The sequence below is a fragment of the Pteropus medius genome, unplaced genomic scaffold (genome assembly GCF_902729225.1).
Source record: "Pteropus medius unplaced genomic scaffold, Ma_sr-lr_union100, whole genome shotgun sequence".
NCBI classification, from domain to species: domain Eukaryota; kingdom Metazoa; phylum Chordata; class Mammalia; order Chiroptera; family Pteropodidae; genus Pteropus; species Pteropus medius.
Genome location: NW_024340849.1, coordinates 5,159,353 through 5,179,696, shown reverse-complemented (window position 1 = coordinate 5,179,696; position 20,344 = coordinate 5,159,353). Strand labels below are relative to the sequence as shown.

The following is a 20,344-nucleotide window of genomic DNA, read 5'->3' as shown; positions in this document are numbered from 1 at the left end:
CACTGTCTGTGTGCTCTGCTTAACACGACACAGCCTTCACGTGCACCCCCAGCGCAGACACCCCCTGCCCCGGCCGACCAGAAAGGCCAGGACATGGGAAATCTGGAGGCCATAAGGCACGAACCAGTCCCCAACGGCCGTTTTCTGGGTCTGTGCCTATGCTAGAGATGCGTGACGGAAAAAACACGCCAGCATTCGAGAGCCCAGGTTCAAGTTCTAACTTCAGCACTAGGTATCTGAGTGGTGTTGTCATTTTCAGGTTCTCAGCAGCTTCCTGTAAAGTCGGGGGCTCATTGTGCTGCGTGTAAGGATCACCTGGGGAGCTTGCACATTACGACTATAGATCAGGGGCCCGGGAACCTGCATTTCAAGTCTCCTGGCGGATCCTGATGCTGGTGGGTCCCCAAGGTAGCGCCATGGCAGCTGCTGAACTCGTGGCCAGTCACCGCAGGGGCCTTCTGCTTAACAGCTCCCACACGGGTAGGCTGGACACAACCTGAAGAGACACAGACTGTGGGGACAGACACGCCCCTCCAGAGCATGACATGCCTGAGGGCCACAGACCTGGACCCCGACACACACCAGTGTGAGTTTCCCTGAAGCCGTGCCCTCCCCCTCTTTCCGGGGGTGGCGGTCCTTCTGGGCCTCAGCAGGTAACATATCTGGTCCGCTGCTGGGTCACCAGCCCCCCCGGCTAGGGCTGTCCGGAACTGCTACGGAAGATAATCAGCTACGATGCCTCCTCACCCCAAAGACAGGAGGCAGAGCGCACCCTGACATGTCAGCCAGTCAGTCAATGAACCATAAAGGAAACGACCATTTCCCTGAAGAGACCCAATTTTTGTAGAAAAATGGGAGTTATCTATAAGACCATAACACAAAGGCCGGAATTTCAACGAGGGGAAAAAAAGGAGGTAGCGAAACACGGTGGTTAAAAACCTCGGGCTTGTTCGTTCCCCTGGGTTCCACTCCCAGCTTCACTAAGCACCGGCCGCAAACGCGTGACCCAGGCACTCTGAGCCTCCGGTCATTCACCCCTGACAGCTGGACGGCAGCTCTTTAGAGGAAAACGTTACATAAAAACCATTCTCAGACTAGTGCCTGTGACGCAGAGTTCTTTAATGGAAGGTACAAAGAAATCCATCTCATTTTCATCCAGGAGGGCTTACAAGGTAATACCGAGAAAGTGACATAAAAGAAACCAGGAGAAAGGGTAGAAATAATTCCTGAGATTCCCGCTCTTAGAATTGGTGAATTTTTCAGAATATGGGCATGTCCACTGCTTCCAAATTACTTGTGCTCCTTAGAAACTTCTGAACGTCCTAAACCTATTTTTCAGATCGCTAATCAATAATTTTCAGACACTACAAATTTCTCTGCTTCTATTTCAGTATTTAACATATATTTTGTCCTCACGTTTCCAGCTTAAATAACATCACATGGCTTTTTAAAATTTTTCTAATTTGCTAATAACAGCACTTAAAAATGGTACTTTGTTCTGGTTAACCATGATTCAATAAGAAAAATTCTTCCTAAGTGAACGTGTCTGTAAGTGTGTACACACACACCCACGATACACACATCTCTCTCTCTCTCTCTCTATGTCTATATCGGCTTTTACCTTTTATTTCTTAGGTACAATTTTCTCTTCTTACTTTCAAAAGTGTTGGGAAAACGGCTGAAAGTGATCAATAGGTGAACTGATTTAGCCTGAAGTTCTGAGTTCAAAACCACACGCTGGTTAAGAGGCTCGGCCTGGCGTAGAGAGCTGGGCCCTGCCGGAGTTCTCAGTCTTGATCTTCACGACACTGGGCTAAGCCGGAACTTGAACCAGGGCCAACGTGACTGTAAACTCTATTTCTTCCTATTTGATTACACAGCATTTCAGAAGTTGTAAGGTAAAAGGAATATAATGTTTATAAATACTCTGGAAAGGAGTTAATATGATTAAAATTTGTAGAAAGAAACTACTCACAAAATATATACATTTACATGCAAATATCCCTTCACCAATGTGTACATTCTGGATAATATAAAGATTTGAAAACTAAGAATTTGTATTGATAAGAGCCATGTTTCATGTAAAAAATTAAAAAAAATCAGAACATAATGTCTTCTTCCAATTCCTAAAATTTATATTCATGGGACTGATAAAAGTCTGCAAACAGCAACTATTAGTCAATTCTCAGTTTCTAAAAAATACTTTATTAAATAACTGTTAAATAGGATTTTTACAAAGCAAATTGCATAGAAAAAAATGAAAATGTTTAAGTTCCCAGAACTTCCTGTGCCTTTCCTTTCCCATCGTCTTGCCAGCCGCTCTTACTTACAGAGAGCTGGTGCCACATGGAGGGACAGCACGTGGGTGTCACCACTCGACTTCCCGTCCGCCCTGCAGAGGGCCGGCCGTCTCCAGGTTGCAGCCGAGCCTGAGGCCGCGTCCCACTGGCCCCGCGTCCCACTGGCCCCACTGGCTCGGGCCACAGCCCCGCAGCCTTCAGGGCGGTCGGCGCTCAGGAGGAGCTCAGCTGCTGCGCAAGGTTTTCAAGGCACTTCAAATAATAGGCATTTTGAGGGGTTTCTTCTGAGTTTGAAAAATCTAGGAGAGAAAAAGAAGAGTGTGGAAGAGCACGTCTTTACACTTAGTGCCACGCTGAAGAGTGGACACACACACATTCACCAACAAGGTCCACACGCAACTTAAGGTCCTGTTTAACTACCTGATGGACTAGCATTAAAAGAATGTTTTACATTGTGAAAATATTAAGTTACAAAATTTATAGTTACTTTTTATTAATGGTTTAGCCAAAGAGTATAAATAAAAAGCAATACACCTCCATAATGGATGCATTATCTGTAATCCCGAATGAATGCCTTGTTTTTATGCACCATTCCTCCTGACACCTACAGGCTAACAGAACTCAGTGACTCACGACCTCCAGAAGTTCACGGTCACAGCCAGAAACAAAACAAAAACCCCACAAGCCATTTATAAAAAAATCAGACTATGAAAACACAGATCAAGTACAGTACAAGAAAGACACACTTCGGTGTCTTAGCATAAAAAATGTCCAGAGAATACTGTTCGCTGAAAACTGCCATTTAAAATGAAAAGCGCAGTTTAAAAGGGAGACCCCGCCTCATATCATGATCGCATTGCAGGGCTGATGGATACAGGGGAAATGGGATCTATTTTTGGAAGACTGTGATTCAACTCCCGGATGTCAGATCAGTTTTCTGTTAAGGTCAATTCTAATTGGTCCCTGTCCTTACTACCTAAGAACACACGTTAGCACAGCAGCCGCAACTGGCAAAGGAAATTTAGTACAAGGAAAAAAAAATGCCTTAGAGAAAGATCACAGACACGTTTCAAGACACTATTGTATTTTATTATTTAAAAAATGTCATAATGAAAAGCACGGACCAAATACCGGCACATTTTACAGTGATTTGATGAAAAGACTCCTCAAACATCAGTGTGAACATCAGTGTAAAAAGCTGTCATTTTGCTGTGAACTTGACTAATATTTCATTAGTCAAGAATTCACTTCATAGCATCCAAGTTTAACTGTAAAGTCTTTCAAAATGAAACTTACTTTTCTTTGCTAAGGAATATGCTTCATCAACTCTTCTTTTTATTGATGGATTTTTCAAAGTTGTTTTCGCCTGGGGAGAGCATAGAATGAAATCCATTAATTAGATTTATTTCCGCGTGTTAAGGATCGGGATACCCCAGATAAATTCTGCCATTGCTGACTACAGGATAAAACAGGACGTTGTAAGATATAATGGAGCTCAGGAATTACGTATTAGTGCACCCCACTGTGCCATCGCCCACGTCCTGCCCCATCTTCTTTCTCTGTGCTCCTTCTCTTCCCTTTCCTTCCATCCCTTCTTCCCGATCTCAATTTGCTGCCTTAAACTACTTAATCTTGTTTTAGTCATTTCATCTTCCTTCAAACCTCCAATTTCAGATCAAGTACGTCAAACATTACCAGTTGATCGACAAATATTTACTAAGTGACTACAAAGTGCCAAACCCTGCGCTAAGCCCTACGGATGCACGGCTGAAAGTGAGAGCAGCAGCGTCGGTCCCGTGGCACTGAAGCCACCCGGCAGGGAGAACGAGCTGCACAGCCAGGGGACGGCCTGACGGAGCACTGTCCAGGATGGCAGTCTACCCAGGGGACGGCCTGACGGAGCCTGACGGAGCACTGTCCGGGATGGCTGTCTACCCAGCACTGTCCCTTGGCCACTATTTGATCACTAGACACGCGTGGGCATTTCCCTCAGGAGGCGTCTGCAATGAGAGACCAGAGGCCAGGGACAGAGCAGGGACAAGTCCCCAGCCGCCTGCCGTCCCCAGGCCAGCTCTGCGCTGCAGCCCCACGACTGAGCTCACTTCAAAACTCAGCAATGACTCGTTCCAGAGGCAGAGGAACCATGCGAATGGATACAGCCTCGGTTTTTGGTCTTATTTCCAGATGCATTTTTCCTTGACATGTCTTCTCGCAGAAATAATCTATGACAACGTTACACCCACATGGCTAATGAATTTATATTAATAGGGAAAATTCACTCAAAAAAACAGACACTTCTGAAATGAGATGCCCTGCTGGAATGATTCAACGAAAAAGAGTCCAAAGGAAGGTTTACTAACTGTACGGCTGCACGGGGGCCACGCTGAGTTCATTTTCTCTCTCGCTGATTCTCCTCTGAGGTCCCTGGATGCACCCTGAGAGGCTTGGCGTTTGCCCCTCAGGAGTGACAAAGATTTTAACACTGACCTTTTGACAGTTGTGAATCAGAGCCCAAAGCGCGGCTGCTCCAATCCTCTGAGCGGTTTGACTCTCGCTTTCCAGACAGGCGACCAGCACACTAATGACTTTTTCTGATAAAAACATTAAAAAGCGAATAGTTCAGTCCCAGATATTGCATTGTATCCTTATCTTACTAGTCAGAGACCCCTCTCCCCGCATCAGAAGACACACGAAGGGGCAGCCCTGGACTCTGGCAAGAACAGCCCTGTACACCATGAGGCTTCGGCTTCGGCTTCGGCCTCGGCCTCAGCACCAGCCGCTAGCACGACAGGCACGGACGGTCAGCGCGGCAGCCGCGGCCTCGCTGTTTCTGGCCCTGATTCAGCCGTGGCGTGTTCATTTAAAGACAGTAGTGGAGGAGTGATTACACCTGAGTTATAGTAACGAGCTCTTCAATTACAGCTCACACTCTGGTGCCCAGGAAAACAGATCTGCTCCTGTGATAAAGTATAAAGACTGTTATATGAACATACCAATACCTTGGGCTACTATATAAAATAATAAAGAAGTACCATATTAGTTAAACCTTTTAAACAAGGGCTAAACACTGTAGGGGAACGTTTTTGTGTGTGTGTATATATGTATCAGAGGAAAAATTGATTTAAAGGCATATCAAAAATGTCTAATCACTATGTTGTAATCCTGAAACTTATATTATATGTCAACTGTAACTGAAAAATAAAAAATTATTTTTAAAATGTGACCTTGAAAGCATGCATAAATGAATGAATGAATGAATGAATGAATGAATGTGTGTCAATACACAAGAGCTGCTCCTTTCTTGCAAAAGCTGGCCAGAGCATGAAATCAAGCCTTAGAAATGAACTGCAGTGGCCTGCTCATTTAAGTGAAGATGCAGACAAGTCTAGTGCCAAAAAGATTACCAAGGTGTTTCAGAACAATATATGAACTAATTTTATTACTTTTTTTTATATTAAATTGTATCGAATTACCTGTCCTCTATAATACATGACTACCCCCACTGCCTTGCCACCTGCTTCTCCTGCATCATACTCTACCCGTGAGCTTACAGGTGGCAGCTGATACTCTTAGGACTCATCACCAAATGGTGCGTTCCATCTGAGTATCATCGAGTGATGTTTTCATGCATCGTATCAACACTCACAATGTATTACCCCTGATCTAAATAAGTTTACAATAACTCCTTTTAGCAGTTACTATCTCTTAAAAACTTTTAATAAAGTATAGGTCAATTAATGTGGAAGCCATCCTAATAAGTGGAAAGGGGTCAATTTTTTCACAAACACACTTTATTGTGAAATAGACATACAAAATGTTCGTAAATCTAAAACTAATATTCTGTCTACAGTATTTTAATTAATTTTAAAACCCATAAAATACTTTTAAGTTTAATAAGTAGGTATAAGTAACCTGCCACATTAAGATACAGATAACCTCAAGAGAATAGATAATGGTAAAATGTAGTTAAATAATTAGAAAGTGAAGGGTGTTGAATACTTATTGTCTTTCTTCCTAATGATACTGATTTAATTCTAAGTTTAGGGATGGCTAATTGACTACAGTAAGTGTATTGACACCATGAAAATCAACCAATGCTACAAAGATGAATTCATGAAAAGCTGAAAGAGGTTTCCGCTTTGTGAATATATTTTGTAGGAGGGCAAGAAATAGTTGTTAAATATATAGTGCACGTCAGATTTAATGACAATAAATTAATTGGGTAGAGAGCAGATTGGGATACAATTCTCTCTGCCAAATCGCGGCTAAACTGCAACCACAGACCTGCTACAGATGCGAGGGTCCGGCTGGAGCCAGTGCGAGCATATTCCATGAGCATCGACTGGCCGGGCAGAAGGAACAACACAGAGCACTGTGCACTGTACTACAGTCTGTAGGTTGTGTGCTACACACTCATTATACCAGTAAAATTTATCAATTTATATATTATGTTATTATATACACAATAGAATTTCTACATATTTAATACACGTCCAACCTCATCTTCACCCACCGAGAGCCAGTACTTAAACGTTCACCAGAACACTGTCCTTGCCAGGTCTGGCTAACGAAGCTACGCTAGCTTCACAAAATGAGCGACCACTTCCTCCCTGTCTGTTAAGAGTTTGGTCCATCTGGAACTACATGTTGCTTAAAAGTCTGGTAGAATTCACTGGTAAAGTATTCGGGACCTAGAATTTTATGTGTAGTTAGATTTTTCACTACTCAGTGTCTTTCATAGTTACTGGACCTTTTTTTTTCTTGAATAAATTTTTCTAACTTATTTTCATCAGAGCAAGAGTCCATTTCATCTTATCTTCCTTTAGTTTTCTGCAGATTCACTGTTATGCATGCAGGGTTTATTTTTACTGAACTGGCTGAGTCTCTGGACTCTGCAGATTTCTGTCTTAAAACAGTTGTTAACGTTCGGCCGACGCCGCCTCCAGCACCCCGTTGCACGAGGCCCTCGGACGCGCAGCCGGCCCTGCCCCTTCCCTCGTTCTGCGCTTCGTTCTTTGACCCCTTCCTCCCCTTGCCAGCTCTCCGTGTTCTGATCCGTGTTCCAACTCCTACGTCCTCTCCCCGCCCCAGCACACGCGGCTGCCAGACATGCACACTGAGGCCTGGCGTCTGCTACCGAGGATCCAGAATAGCGCTGTCCAACAGAACTCGTGAAAAGTAGACAAATATTCCTAAGTGTGCTGTCCAGTAAGATGGCCAGCAGCCACGCGCAGCTAGCGCAACTGACAAACTGAATACTTTAATTAACTTAAATAGCTACATGGGACAAATTGATTATCTTATTGGACAGTTAAGTTCCAGAAGTTTTGTTTGGCTCCTGTTTCGAATCTTCCCATTTTTAAGTTTCCTATTCCCTGCAAATGCTTTCGCAGTTGTTGTTTATCTAGACACGGCATCGTTACAGTTATCTTTAAATCCGTGGTTTACGAGTCCAACGCCTGAAGTCTGAGGCTCTCATCCCCGCTCTGGCTCTCACTCACGTCGCCGTGTTTCCTGATACGCTTGGTCGTCTTTAACTGTGCGCTGGTTAACGCCTTTGAAAATTATTCATGGAGGTTCCCTGAGGCCTAGTATGAACTTGCCCTCCATGCATGAGCGGGGAAGTCTGCTTTTGCTAAGCTCCTAGAGGCACAGTCAATCAAGAATTGGCTCAAACCAAAGTCATGGGCCACTCGGGCTACACGTCTCTGGGGTGCGAGCGGTCAGGGGCCATCTGCAGTGCCCATTCTCACACTTGTTCTTCCTTCTCTTTATAGTGACAGATGTGAGGGTTGGGGACCAACCTCATTCTGATCCCTCCTGCGCCTGAGAGGTTGCTGCTTTGGAGTTCGGCTTAACACAGACGGTTAACGCCCCTTCTGGGAGGGTCCTGGCTTCTGTCCCCTGAAGACACTGGACCCCGAGAAGCTGCCCCAGGTGATGCTGGAGTGAAGGCAGGTGGGTCTGGCATGCAGCACCAGGTGCGTGGGGGGCTACAGCCCACCTCTTCCTTCTTCACAGTCACATGGCGACTCCTTATGAAATGCTCTCCCTATGAAATTCACACACTCCCCACGGAAACAGCACATGGGTACAGAAACGGATCTTTCCATTTCTCTCCGTTTCAAAATGTTTCTCGTTGCTCACCAAGGCTCGCCTCTGTCTGTCCCACGCCTCAGAGAATAAAGTCTCCACAAATCTAATTTCCCCATGTGGCCTTGGGTCGCCGGCACTCCCGCCTGCTCAGGACCTCGACTCACTGAGGGCTCACTAGTGACAGGCACAATTCTAGGTGCGACAGATAACCGGGAACGAGAGACAAAAACCTGTCGGCCTCGTAAGCGCTTCTGCTGCAGTGGGAGGAGATCAGCTGGCGCGGACGCCACGGGAAAGAACACAGAGGGGCAGAGCTGGCGGGGGGAGGGGGGCCTGTGCCAGGCCGGACGGGACCACGACGGGGAGCGAGGGGGTCGAGCGGAGCCACGAAGCGCCCACGCGCTACTCCTTCCCCCCAGCTTCGCCCCGGGGCCACTGTGTCCACCAGTGACGGGGCGCGCTCACCCCGGGAGACTCGGCAGCTGCTTGGGGGCTGGCGCCATGCCCGCTCACGGCTGGGCGCAGGGGTCAGGCTGCTCGGTTCCCACGGCCTCCGCCTCCCCCGTGCCTGGGACACGTGTGCCGAGCAGATACCTGGTGATTACTGATGCCACCACCTTCTATTTTAATCTGAGCAGAACGCGCTACGGATACCCACATGTATCAATAGGCATGTGTGTGTGAAACGCGAACACTCACCGTTGGCCAGGATCTTGGGCTTACTGGCGGGACTGAAGCAAATATTATGAAAGATAAGAAGAGGCACCTCGGGGCTGCCCTTGTGCTTGCACTTGCTCATCTCCGCAAGCAGGTCCAAGCAGCCGCCCAGCCTCAGGATCATCTGCTGCCCATCCTCTCCGAGCGACATGTTCAGGAGCAACTTCAGCCACAGAACGCTCAGCCCACCGAGCTGCCTGCTCCCTCCTTTGGGCAATGTCAGAGACAGGAAGCTCTGCAGGAAGTTACTCTGTGGAGACACAGAACGTTATTTTCTTCCTGAGTCTTTGCATTTCTTCCTCGTCCCTTGGAGACCAATTAACAAGCACTCTGCTCCTCTTTTCTGCAATTTGAATTTCTCCTCCCTCCAGTACCTTCCAAAAACTCCACCTCTACCGTTTCCAGGTACAAGTAGAAAAGCTAAGGAGACCAAAATAGTGCTCAAGTTTTAATTCTTCCTGATTCTTTTCGGATGGTGGATCAATTACAGACAACTCTTAATTACTTAGGACTGATAATTCAGTTTAGGGATTAAGTCAGGCCTCTTGAGTTTTCTCTTCCTGTCTGCCCTCTGGCAATTTTGCTACTCATTAAAAGCTATCCTATGGGGAGGAAAAAGCAGCAAAACCCACTGATGGTTCCCGGAGGGGAGGCAGTGGGGAATGGGTGACAAGGTGAAGGGGAATGACAGGCACAAGCTTCCAGTTATGAAATAAATAAGCCACAGGGTGTGTTGCAGCACAGAGAAATGGCCTATGATATCGTAATGACTATGCATGGTGACAGATCGTGATCACATCACAGTGTGTGTGTGTGTATGTGTACATACACACAGATACATATGTTAAATCACTGTGTCATACCCCTGAAACTAATATAATGATGTGTGTCAAGTACATTTTAGTTTATATATATATACACACACATAAAAAAATTAAAATTTTAAAAATTTAAAAAGAAACCAAAACCACACAAATCATGGACACCAACCAGTTAACATCTCGGGCAGTGCTGAGGATATCGGCATCTTTTAGCCACACAGGTGATCCGTGGGCACATCTTACATTCGACTTACCCCAGCCGCAGATCATTGTCAATGACTTCTCAAGGCTACATGCCACTCCAGCGACCTTACAGGTGAGGGGGCTGCATCACTTGAACTGTAAGTCGTTTCAACCCCCAAAGTTGAAACCCCTTCCACAAAGCCCCACTAAACTCTTGACGATGGGAAAAGCAGTAATTTATTGTCTAGAATAATCTACATGCAAAAGAAGAGTCTGAAAGTTCTATGTCAAGAAGCAGCCCAGAAAAAAACAAAGCGGCCGCAGCCGCCGCCACTGAGGACAGCCTGGGCCACGGCCAGGCGGGCACGTGTGATCAGCTCTCCCGACCGCCCAGAGGGTCTCATCTCTCTCCCGGTTTAATTACCTACTCTGCTTATTTCTTGGATTCTCCCGCACCTAAATCCAGATGATGGCTTGAATCCATGAAATGAATGGAACTCTCTACGTGAAAGGACTGCCTCTAAGTGCACGATGAGCTGAGCTACAGAAATGGCAGCAACGTCAGCAACGGCAAGTTGGCCGTCACTCAGCCCACTCAGCCCACCGCTCCTCCGTCGCCCGAACAATCCCTCCCTCGCCTTTCCCTTCAGTCAGACATGCCAGGATGCTGGCGGTCTGGGGCTGACGACCGTGATAAAACACGACAGTGCTTCAAACCGTAAACATGCCGCGGGCGCTGCTGCCTTCTGCTGGGCCCAGAGACGCTTTTAAACAACTTCCTACGCCAGGGAGGACGTAGAGACACGCGCCCTGGAGGAGAGAAGCTGGGCACCGGGAATCCTGGCAGCACGGGCGCTCGCGTTCTAATGCCCGTGGATGAGCGACAGAGGCCTAACTGCGCGTGTCCAGCACCCATCGCAGCTTCGGCAGAGGACTCGCAAGTTCCCTAGTCAGAGCCGAGAAAACACGACTACTGATCTGCACGTGAACCAGTCTCACTTATGCTGAAGTATGCCTCCTACAGGACCAGAGCCGAGAATGAGATGAAGACGCCTTCGAGACCGTTCTGTGTAACCTAATCGTTTCGAAAATGAAGAAACCGAAGCTTAGAGAGTGAGTGTCCAGCTCAAAGTCACACGACACCCAAGCGTAGCACCGACGCGGCGTGTGGGCCTTCGCTCCCTACCGAGGTACTTCGCAAGGAAGTGGCAGGCAGCCCGCCCAGTCTCACGCTCATGGAGGGCGGTGATCCCGTACAGCCAGCTCAGGACGACCTCGCACACGCGTGTGCGCACGCACACGTATGAGGAAAACATCCAGCGCGTGCTGGTAAGCCAGCAGTGGGCTCCAGTGAGCAGCAGGCGTCTGATGTGCACGTTCTGCTGATTTACATGGGGTGAATACCTCCACTACAGCTGACTTCAAGACACCACCATGCCATCGAGTGGCCTGCAAAATTCCTGAAAATAAACAACCCCACTCCCGAGCCAACATGATTTAGCACCAACAGAGCACGGAAAAGATCTTCCCTTCGTAAGGCTGCTATTTATCTGGAGTTTGCACTCCGAGTTTTATTTTTGTTTTGTTTTGTTTTGTTTGGGGGGGGCGGTGATGCAGCAGAGGAAAGGAGCCTCAATTCTTATGAGTGCTGTTTATCTTGGCCTTCATGTAAAAGAAAGAGCAGTACTCAAATTACCAGAAACCAGTAATGCAAGCTAATCACACTCGGAGTTCACGGGGCCTTCCAAATTAGGGATTCTGTGACACCTGAACAGCACCTAAATCAACAGCTGCGCTGGAATTTGTTTCAACCATTCAATCCCTTTTAAAGCACCCTAAGTTAAAACCCGTGATGAGAAGTCAAGTTTGGGCGCTGCAGTCCCAGGGGACTGATAAAATCACCCATTATGTCATAACGAAGTTGGGTCTAACTCGGAGAAAAAGGGGCTATGACTTCATGAACCATTCTGACAATGTGAATTGAACTGAAATTGTTACCGCTCAATGTGGTCTTGTTTAAAGACCACTGTATTACTTTTATGATCTCAAACAAATGTAAGACAGCTGTCTTTCTAAAACGTTCATTTCTGAGGATGAAATATAATCCATAGCTAAGAAGATAACTAAAAGAAAATGGTTTGATCGTATTCGAGCTGTCACTTTTCATGTATCATCTATCAAGTGGCTTTAAACAAAGTGAACCTCTTAATCCTCTTACAATCTTTTAAAACAAAATGTCTTGAAAGTATAATAAATTAATCCTAGAAATTGAGTTCTAGACTTTCGCACGCCCTTGATGAGAAGGATGATTCTATCTTTTTTTACGATACGAAGGAGAGTTTAAGTACTTACTTTTTGAATGACTCCTCTACAGTCGTGAGACAAGGCCAGGTTTGAAAGAAACATAAAAGCCATCTGCTGGACTGCCGTGCTCTCGAGAGGCACCTGGGAAGCCAACCGCAGGACACACAGCATCAAAGAGCTGCCCGCGGCTCCTCTGCCCGAAGCTTGAACAGGGTATTGTCCAGAATTTGACCAACAAAGAGAACTGCAACCTGAAAAAATAACAGCCCATCACAATGTCTTCTCAGTGTTGCTGTTTAGTTAAAAACAAAACTAAACAAAACCTAAGTGGTACTGCGTAACTATCTATCGAATGACTTGGCCATTAACCTGTGAACTGCAAATCAGCACAGAAAGTTAGTGTCAATGTACACATTCAACCTGATGGATTTACAGTCCTCATTAAGGGCCTAATGACTGCGATAGAGCATTTAAAAACATAAGGTTTATATTTTTTTTGAAAGAATAAAATAAGCATAATGGGTTTTTTAGTAGTTCCTAAAGAAAGCATGTAATTAAAGGCTTGTATAGAACAGGATTTTAGAAATGAGAGGTAACTGGGTCTAATGCCCTCATTTTACAGAAGAAAATAAAACAAGAAACCCAATGATTCTGGGGTTGGGGATGGAACAAATGCTATAGCCACATACGCTAGATGAAGGTAGAGAGCTCAGAGAAGTCAGTGACTTGCCCGAGGTCACACAGCTCACTGCGAGGGCCAGCATGACATCGACTTGTTTTCCAGAGTCTAGTGTATTCTCAGTAAATTAAACAACCACATGGGATTTACCAAGGGAGAAAGATAACCAAAAGAGTCAGAAATATGGTTACTGTACTATAACATAAAGGTATGATTAACTTGTGGAAGTCCATGCAAGGAGGCCAGGTGACGCATAACTAGATCAGAATCAAATGAGTCCTGTAAGGCAAACTCATAAAAGGCAAGTGAACATGAAGAAACAGTGATCTTTCTTGCGTTCACACTGCACAGCAGTAACCAAACACCAGTGTTTCCATGAACTGTTACATACACCTGTCACTAATGATGTAATTTTGCTTGCGAACAAACCATACAGGAAAATAGAAAGTTTCTTCCTCAATTTAGATCACATTCTAATAGTTGCATCAATTTTTAAGTATAAAAGTAACAAACAGTTTCAAAAGATTTATATTAAAGTAAAAATTTCTTTGACTCAACATTTAGCAACTGATCCTTTGTTCCCTCCTCACTTCCCGAAGCCCTAAACTAAGGCATGAGGGGGAGGGCAGAGTGGGGAAATGGTCAGATGCAACCCTGCAGAGACAGCTGTGCCGGCTGGCCTCCCCGCGACGAGTGGCCAGCTAGATGCAAGGAGAGGAGACCGCCCGAGCAGAGGTAAGGACAGAAACGACAGTCCCATCCTGCGCCGTACTCCGAACACCACAGCGAAGCTCGGGAGTCGAGGGCCTCAGGTCTGTCTGTGTCAGTTTGTGCTGCCAGAGACAGGCCGAGTGGGCTACAGAGGTGGACAGCTCCGGACTGGAGGCCGGGGCCGGTGGGAGGCGATCAAGGAATAAGCTTTCTCAGCTCGCGGCGGGACTACGTGGGCTCTGAACTGTTTTGAGTTCCAGCCCTTTCTCTGTGCGTGTTTTGGTATTTGGAGAACCCGGGGCTGAGCTGCTGGCTGTTGCTAGAAGCACACAGACCTGCTGACCAGTTAACCTTACGTGTATGACCTACGTTTTATTTCGATCCTTTTATTTTTCAATGACAGTTGACATACAGCATCATCCGTCTCAGGTGTGCGGCACAGTGGTTAGGCACGTGCACAACTCCGAGTGATCCGCTGAGTCTAGTGCCCCCTGGCGCGACACATGTTTATTACAGTGTTACTGACTATTCCCTACGCTGTACTTTACATCTCCGTGGCTGTTTTTAAAGCAGGAAATGTGTCTGACCCTAAGTTTTAAATGGGAAATTAAGACTGCCGGCAACCCTTCACCTCCTCGCGGGCGTGCTCCCCCCGACTCAAACAGCCACGTCTCCCCGCCTCCCCTCTTCTCGGCCACCTCTGCGCTTGCTTGTGCTCGCTCTTAGCTGCTGGCCTCTAAACGCGCATGGCCCACAGCAGGCTCTCAATGAAACGTCTGTGAAAGGCAGGCAGGAGAGGGGCACCGCGGTGACGTCCGCTTTCATGGACCGACGGCAAGCAGACCGCCTTTCACCACGCCAGCCTCCTGCTCCAGGGTCCGCGAAGGCCCTGACCTGGCCCTGGTTTCTGAGGCCTCGCATCTTCGTTTCCACTGTCTCAGTTTCCTATCCAATTCCATTTCCCGCTGAGGGGATCAGGCCAGTTTCTCCCTATTCCCGGAGCCGTGTGACGATTCTTCTCATCTCAGCAAACACTAACACATCCCTCTGCTCCTACAGCACCTACGAGACGCCTTTAACCAGCGTGCCCTGGATGAGGAGCAACACTTCTAACCACCTGGCTGTTTTTCCAGTCCACACTAACTGCATTATATAAAATTAGCATTTCAGTATGTCGCATCGCTGAAAAACAGTACTGGGTCTATTTACCGTTTGGAAAATTTGCGGTGTAGACACAGAGCAGCTGCAGGGCATTCTGCATCAATGAATCATCCATCAAAAGCCAAGGCCAGAGAGAGTGCAGGACAGGGACGAGATGCGCCTCCAGAGCTGCTTCCTGTTGTGGAAAAAGGATGACGTTAGTCCTGACGCGGGAGGATACGCAACTAAAACCAAACCCCGAATACGGAGAACACCCCTCTCCTCCTGGAGGCGGACACGCCCACCTGTGTTCTGGAACGCGGCCCACTTGCCTCCTTAGGGATCCTCATCCATCCATTAGTTCTTGTGTCCCTGTCCCTTTAATAACTAGTCCCCAGTCTGCTCAGTTCTGTTTACGTTCAGTTTACAAACACACGCGCAGTCGAACTGCCTCCCGTGCTCTGTGTCCTAAGTATTAACGCTGCTCTTCCTGACTAGGCTTCTGGGAAGAACACTCTTACTGCTGTGCCTTCCCATCTCTTAGTCTTCAGCTTACTGCAGTTTACTCTGTCCTGATGCTAGCGAGACCTCTCCTGTCCCTGTTACCAAACCCTCAGGGGTCCAGCATCTATAAAAGGTCTTTCATTCACTTCCTTGGAGCCCCTGCCCCCTGGACCATCTGCAAACTCTCTCCGCATTCCCTTCTCAGATGCCTGATGCCTTCTCTGAAACAGTCATACTTTCCACGAACATTGCCCAAGCGCATGGGTTCTTGGAAGTTCCAACAACTGTCTCAACTACGAACACCCGCTGTCACGGGTACCTCCTAACATCCCCAGCCCGTTTCACCACTCGGAGCCCCAGATCCATGTCACCGACAGACTGCCAGCATGTTCCACCGGGATGGCCCGAAGGCACTTTCCGCTGACGTGAGCAAGCCCGAACATCAGGCTCCCTCACGCTCACGCCCCGCTCCAGCACGCACTCCTGCATTCGACCAGGGTCAGGACGTCACTCTCCATTTCTCCTCCTCTCCCCATCTCGGATTTACTCCCCCGCACCCCGCTTCCATCTGCCCGGCCTGGGCCTCGCCATCTCTTGCCCGGACAATCCCCACCTCTAACCTCGCCTGCTGTTCAATCGTCTGCCCTGCAGCCGCCGTGGTCTTCCCAGTGTGAAAACGCATTGATGTCACACAAACACAGATGCTGGGTGGCGTGGCCGGGAGACTCAGTGAATCCCCACGGGAGTGACCAGCCAGTAGTAATGGGAGTGTGTCAGGAACCTCAGGTAGGTCGGAGCAGAAAAAGGAACTAAGACCCTTTGTCCCCAGGACTATATTTATACCCAAGTAACCAAATATTCTTCTTTCGCTTGGCTCCTTATCGCCAACTTGGAAATGTAGAAACGCTTTGAGTTCCTGAGAGAGTACACGTTCACAGACGGCTAATGTGTTCGAACATTTATAACCAAAAACCAGCCCCGGCCTCTCATAGATCCATGTGAGCAGACCCTACCTAGAAAGCGTTCCAGAGCGTTCCCTGAGGAAGGCGTCAGGAAAGAATACAGACCGCGCCGAGTCACGAGGGTACTATTTAGCATAAAGGGTCATAAATTTAGTAAATGATGCCTCTATCTGTGGTAAAAAGTTCACGCATGGGGTATTTTATGAAACGTATAAACACTTAATTCCCGTCAAAATGTCCTGAAATATAAATGTATGTGTTCGAGATATGGTGTTTTTCCAGTTTTATCACAAGTAAAAGCAAAGAGAGTAATGTTTTTTAAAGGAAGCGTCTACCGTTTCTTTGTCCTCCTCATTTTGCACGCTGCCTGTGTGAAAGTCAGTGCTTCGAGAGAGTTATGTCACTCTACGAAGCAGCCGAAGAGCTCAAGACATTATCCCGGCTGACCGCGCCACGCGGTCTCTAAGCTAAGGCGGCATCGGTGCTCAGACGGAGCACTGCAGCGGTTCCCAGACGGAGGAGCCGGGAGCTGCAGGTGAAGCGGCACCCCGGGGTGCCCCCTGACCCCCGCTCTCAAGGGCGGGCGGCACTTTCTACTCGGGAGCAGGAAGCGCACCGTCTTCGCTCCTCACGGACACAGACGCCTCCACTTATTCCCCTGGAGAGCTGACAACGGCCCCTGAAAACACGCTGCCTCAGGAGACGTACGCGGCCGCTCACGCCCCATCTCTGTGAGAACAGCGCCAAACGCACAACGGTGCAGGCAGAGGCTCGGGTCTGCGCGAGCTGCCCCAAGCCCAAGTTCGGGCGATCGAGCTAAGACGCCGGTACGAACGAAGCTGTCGTGAGCGTGGGAGAGGAGCGGGCGCGCGTGCGGATTCCGAGGGTTAGCGCTGAGTGTGAGGGGTGACCAACCGCGCATCTGAAATCACTCGGAGTTTTCCATGTTCCCTCCTATCTTATCTCCGGATGATATAGGAATTATCCTGAATTAACCTGTTCGGCACTGACACGAAAATTCTGAGACGGAGCTCTACTTACTTTGCATTCTTCGTTTTGATAAAGGCAGTTTCTCAGGAGCTGCATGGCAATGCTTAACTCTTTGATAAAACCATCCTCCTGTTTAAACAGAAAGCAGTTGAAGAACGTGACCACGACAGCGTATTCCATGTTTTAGACACAGCAATTCTTTCTTTTGGGTCATATTACAGGGCAGCTATGCCCTCCCCGCGCCTGACACCATAACTCTGAGGGGACTGACAAGCTAACCATCTCTGAAAGATGGCCGCAGCTCAGGAAGTGCATCCACCACGGAAAAGCTATTTCTGTTCTATCAAGCGCGGAGGAACCGAGGTATGTAATAAGCTCCATGTTTCATCTCAATAACGTGAAGCAGGGACTGACTGGCTTTCGATCATATCAGGTGTTGGCTGACTTTCTCAATGATGAAATAAAGGGCCTCTGCCTAGAGAGGAAAAGAGGCAAGACACTGAAAAGCACGTAATGGAATTATTAAATATGGCTTTTTCTTGGTTTCTAATCAAATGCAGCAGAAACTAGTTATTACATAAATCACCGCTGCGATGGCCTTAGCTGAACATGGAGAAACACGCACACGCTTCGTTTTCTCATGAAGCCCACGTGGCGGATTTGGAACCACAGTGGTTATTAATCACCACCGCTTTACATAAAACGTGTGCTACTTAGCGTTTACATGAACATGCCGTTTGAACGTGACTCCGGCAGACTCGACAGCAGAAAGAGACGTTTAGAAGTCACGGAAGGACACAATCGGAGATTAGGAATAGCAGCTCTGCCCGCCCCCCCCGATCTGGGGCAAACACCGGCTTTGTCGATAGCGAGTTAAAGGACTGCGTTCCCACAGGCGTGCACGAGACGCCTCATTCCCGGTGCACCTACGCCTACTTTGAGATTTTCTTCTGGAAGTATACAGCATTCACCACGCACACTCCGAAGTGTTTACAACAACAAACACACAACACATAAATTTCATTTAAAGATCTTCGAGTGAGAACTAGGACACCCAAGCCCAAGCCTGCTAATGTAGAAATCCTATTAATTTACCTAACCGTGCTTTTCTTCTAAACCAGGCATTTCTACCACATATCGGTGTCGTTCATCAGCATAAGGGCTGGAGAGGGGTTTCCGCGCCTGGCCGCGCCTGTGCCCCACACTCCCGGACCCCGTTACCTTCTTCTTCAGCGCGGCCTTCCCAGGCCGCAGAGAGGCGAGGCTCAGCTGCGCGTCGACGTGCTTCATCTGCTCCACGCAGCTGTCTATCAGATCGGCTGCAAGACCAAATCCCAAACAATCAAAGGATATTCCACTTCCGAGTAAGCGGAAAACACATATCCCCATCAAACTCTCAAAAACGCAACAAACTACATTTCTGACCGACTCCGTTTCAGTGTTTTCAGTGAGAGACTAATGAATCAGAGGGAGAAAACGTTAAGAGAACTAAAATGCTAAAGCCTGCTGGCTTTCAACTGAGTGCAATACTCTCAGACCTGAACTACATTTTGAAGAAAGTGTAACTTGTTTCAGTAGCAAATTACAGCTGCAGTGAACGGACTTGGCATTGCTATTACTCCTTCAGCTCTAAGACCTGCTGCACCCTGATGAGAAACTGCAGATGAGAAATCACAATGCTCTACGGGGGGGTCTTGCATAAAATTATAAGAGCACACATGTGAAATACACACGCATATGAATATGCATACATAAGTACAGGATAATTCAGTGCATTGCTGTTACTATCAAAACTATGCTCTTTTTTCCAGCTATGCAACGTGTGGTTACTAATATTTAATGATTGTGAAATTGAGTGATAGGTTTTTTAAGCCTCTATAGTATTTAGATATTCTCTAGAGTAGGAATCACTGCGCAAAAACAATCTACATGAACGATTTTTTATTTTGAAAGCAATGCATGTTTAACTATTTTTAGCGCCCCTGGGAGTGTAAGTTTTTTACATTTTGAATCCAAGAAGAATTAAAATGAATAAGAGGTGAAACAGACGAGCTGAAACTCTGCCGTGAAGACGCCGGCTGCGTCTGAGGCTCACCTTTCAGAGCGTGCCTCTGCGCGGCTCTGCTGACGGCCAGGAGAGACAGCAGTGCGTTGGCAGCGACCCTCTTCAGAGCGTCTCTGGGGGGCTTCCCTTCGTAGCACTGCAAAGGATGCACATCGAACTGCCTTGAAGCAAACCTTGGTCTGGGGAAAACTGCTGGGAATTAGAGATGCGCACTACCTAAAAGGGTTTGTGAGGCTCCGACTATTCCGTGAAATTCGCTGGAATTTGATAAATCGTTAAGATGCAAGCATGTTGTGTGGATAATAAGAAATTTATAATGTGGAAAGGACCAACAATCATTCTCAAAAACTCATCGTCTAAAGAAAAAGCTCCACTGAGTGTAACACATGGTAAGTACACGCACTTCCTCAAATTCTTCAGGGAATGTGTGAACGTATACGTTACTTACTTAAAAGGGCCCTTGAAAAACTGTCCTCGGATCCCTCCTTTCTGCCGGAGACGCATCCCCCGCTCCGTGTCCACCCAGTAACCCCTCATCCCTGCACCTCAGGCGCTTTGGGGCATCCCATCTTTCATTCCTATAGTAATGCTGTCCTGTCATATGACACGTCTTTCAAAAAAATATTATTTCTTGATGATTTTCAGTTGTAATTTTGAAAATACTAATATTTTGATATATTTCCTTTACATATTTGAATTTATGAGTTTAAAATTTTTTCATCATAAAAAATTCCAAATATGTACAAGAGTAAACAGAATACCAAAGCCCATACTCTTTCCTTTAAAAATTTTGGCCGAAGTATTTTAAATTAAATACGAGAAACCATCAAGTGGCAGACTCCAGTACACGTAATCATAAAGCCATTATCACG

At 47.1% G+C, this 20,344-nt stretch overlaps 1 protein-coding gene across 4 annotated transcripts in view; it reads right to left on the bottom strand.

Moving 5' to 3' along the window:
* Positions 1–1,098: 1,098 nt before the first annotated feature.
* RTTN (rotatin) overlaps positions 1,099–20,344 on the bottom strand; it is a 114,942-nt gene continuing 95,696 nt past the window's right edge. For 3 of the 4 annotated variants that reach the window (XM_039839810.1, XM_039839812.1, XM_039839813.1), the window contains exons 41-49: positions 19,503–19,608; positions 18,629–18,726; positions 17,459–17,536; positions 15,021–15,147; positions 12,470–12,672; positions 9,096–9,363; positions 4,788–4,891; positions 3,597–3,666; positions 1,099–2,599 (exon numbers count right to left, since the gene is read on the bottom strand). In XM_039839810.1, coding sequence (XP_039695744.1) covers positions 2,514–2,599; positions 3,597–3,666; positions 4,788–4,891; positions 9,096–9,363; positions 12,470–12,672; positions 15,021–15,147; positions 17,459–17,536; positions 18,629–18,726; positions 19,503–19,608 — 1,140 coding nt within the window. In that variant the 3' untranslated portion in view covers positions 1,099–2,513. Of the gene's footprint in view, positions 2,600–3,596; positions 3,667–4,787; positions 4,892–9,095; positions 9,364–12,469; positions 12,673–15,020; positions 15,148–17,458; positions 17,537–18,628; positions 18,727–19,502; positions 19,652–20,344 lie in introns of those variants that run through there. The other variant, XR_005647983.1, reaches the window with a different exon arrangement.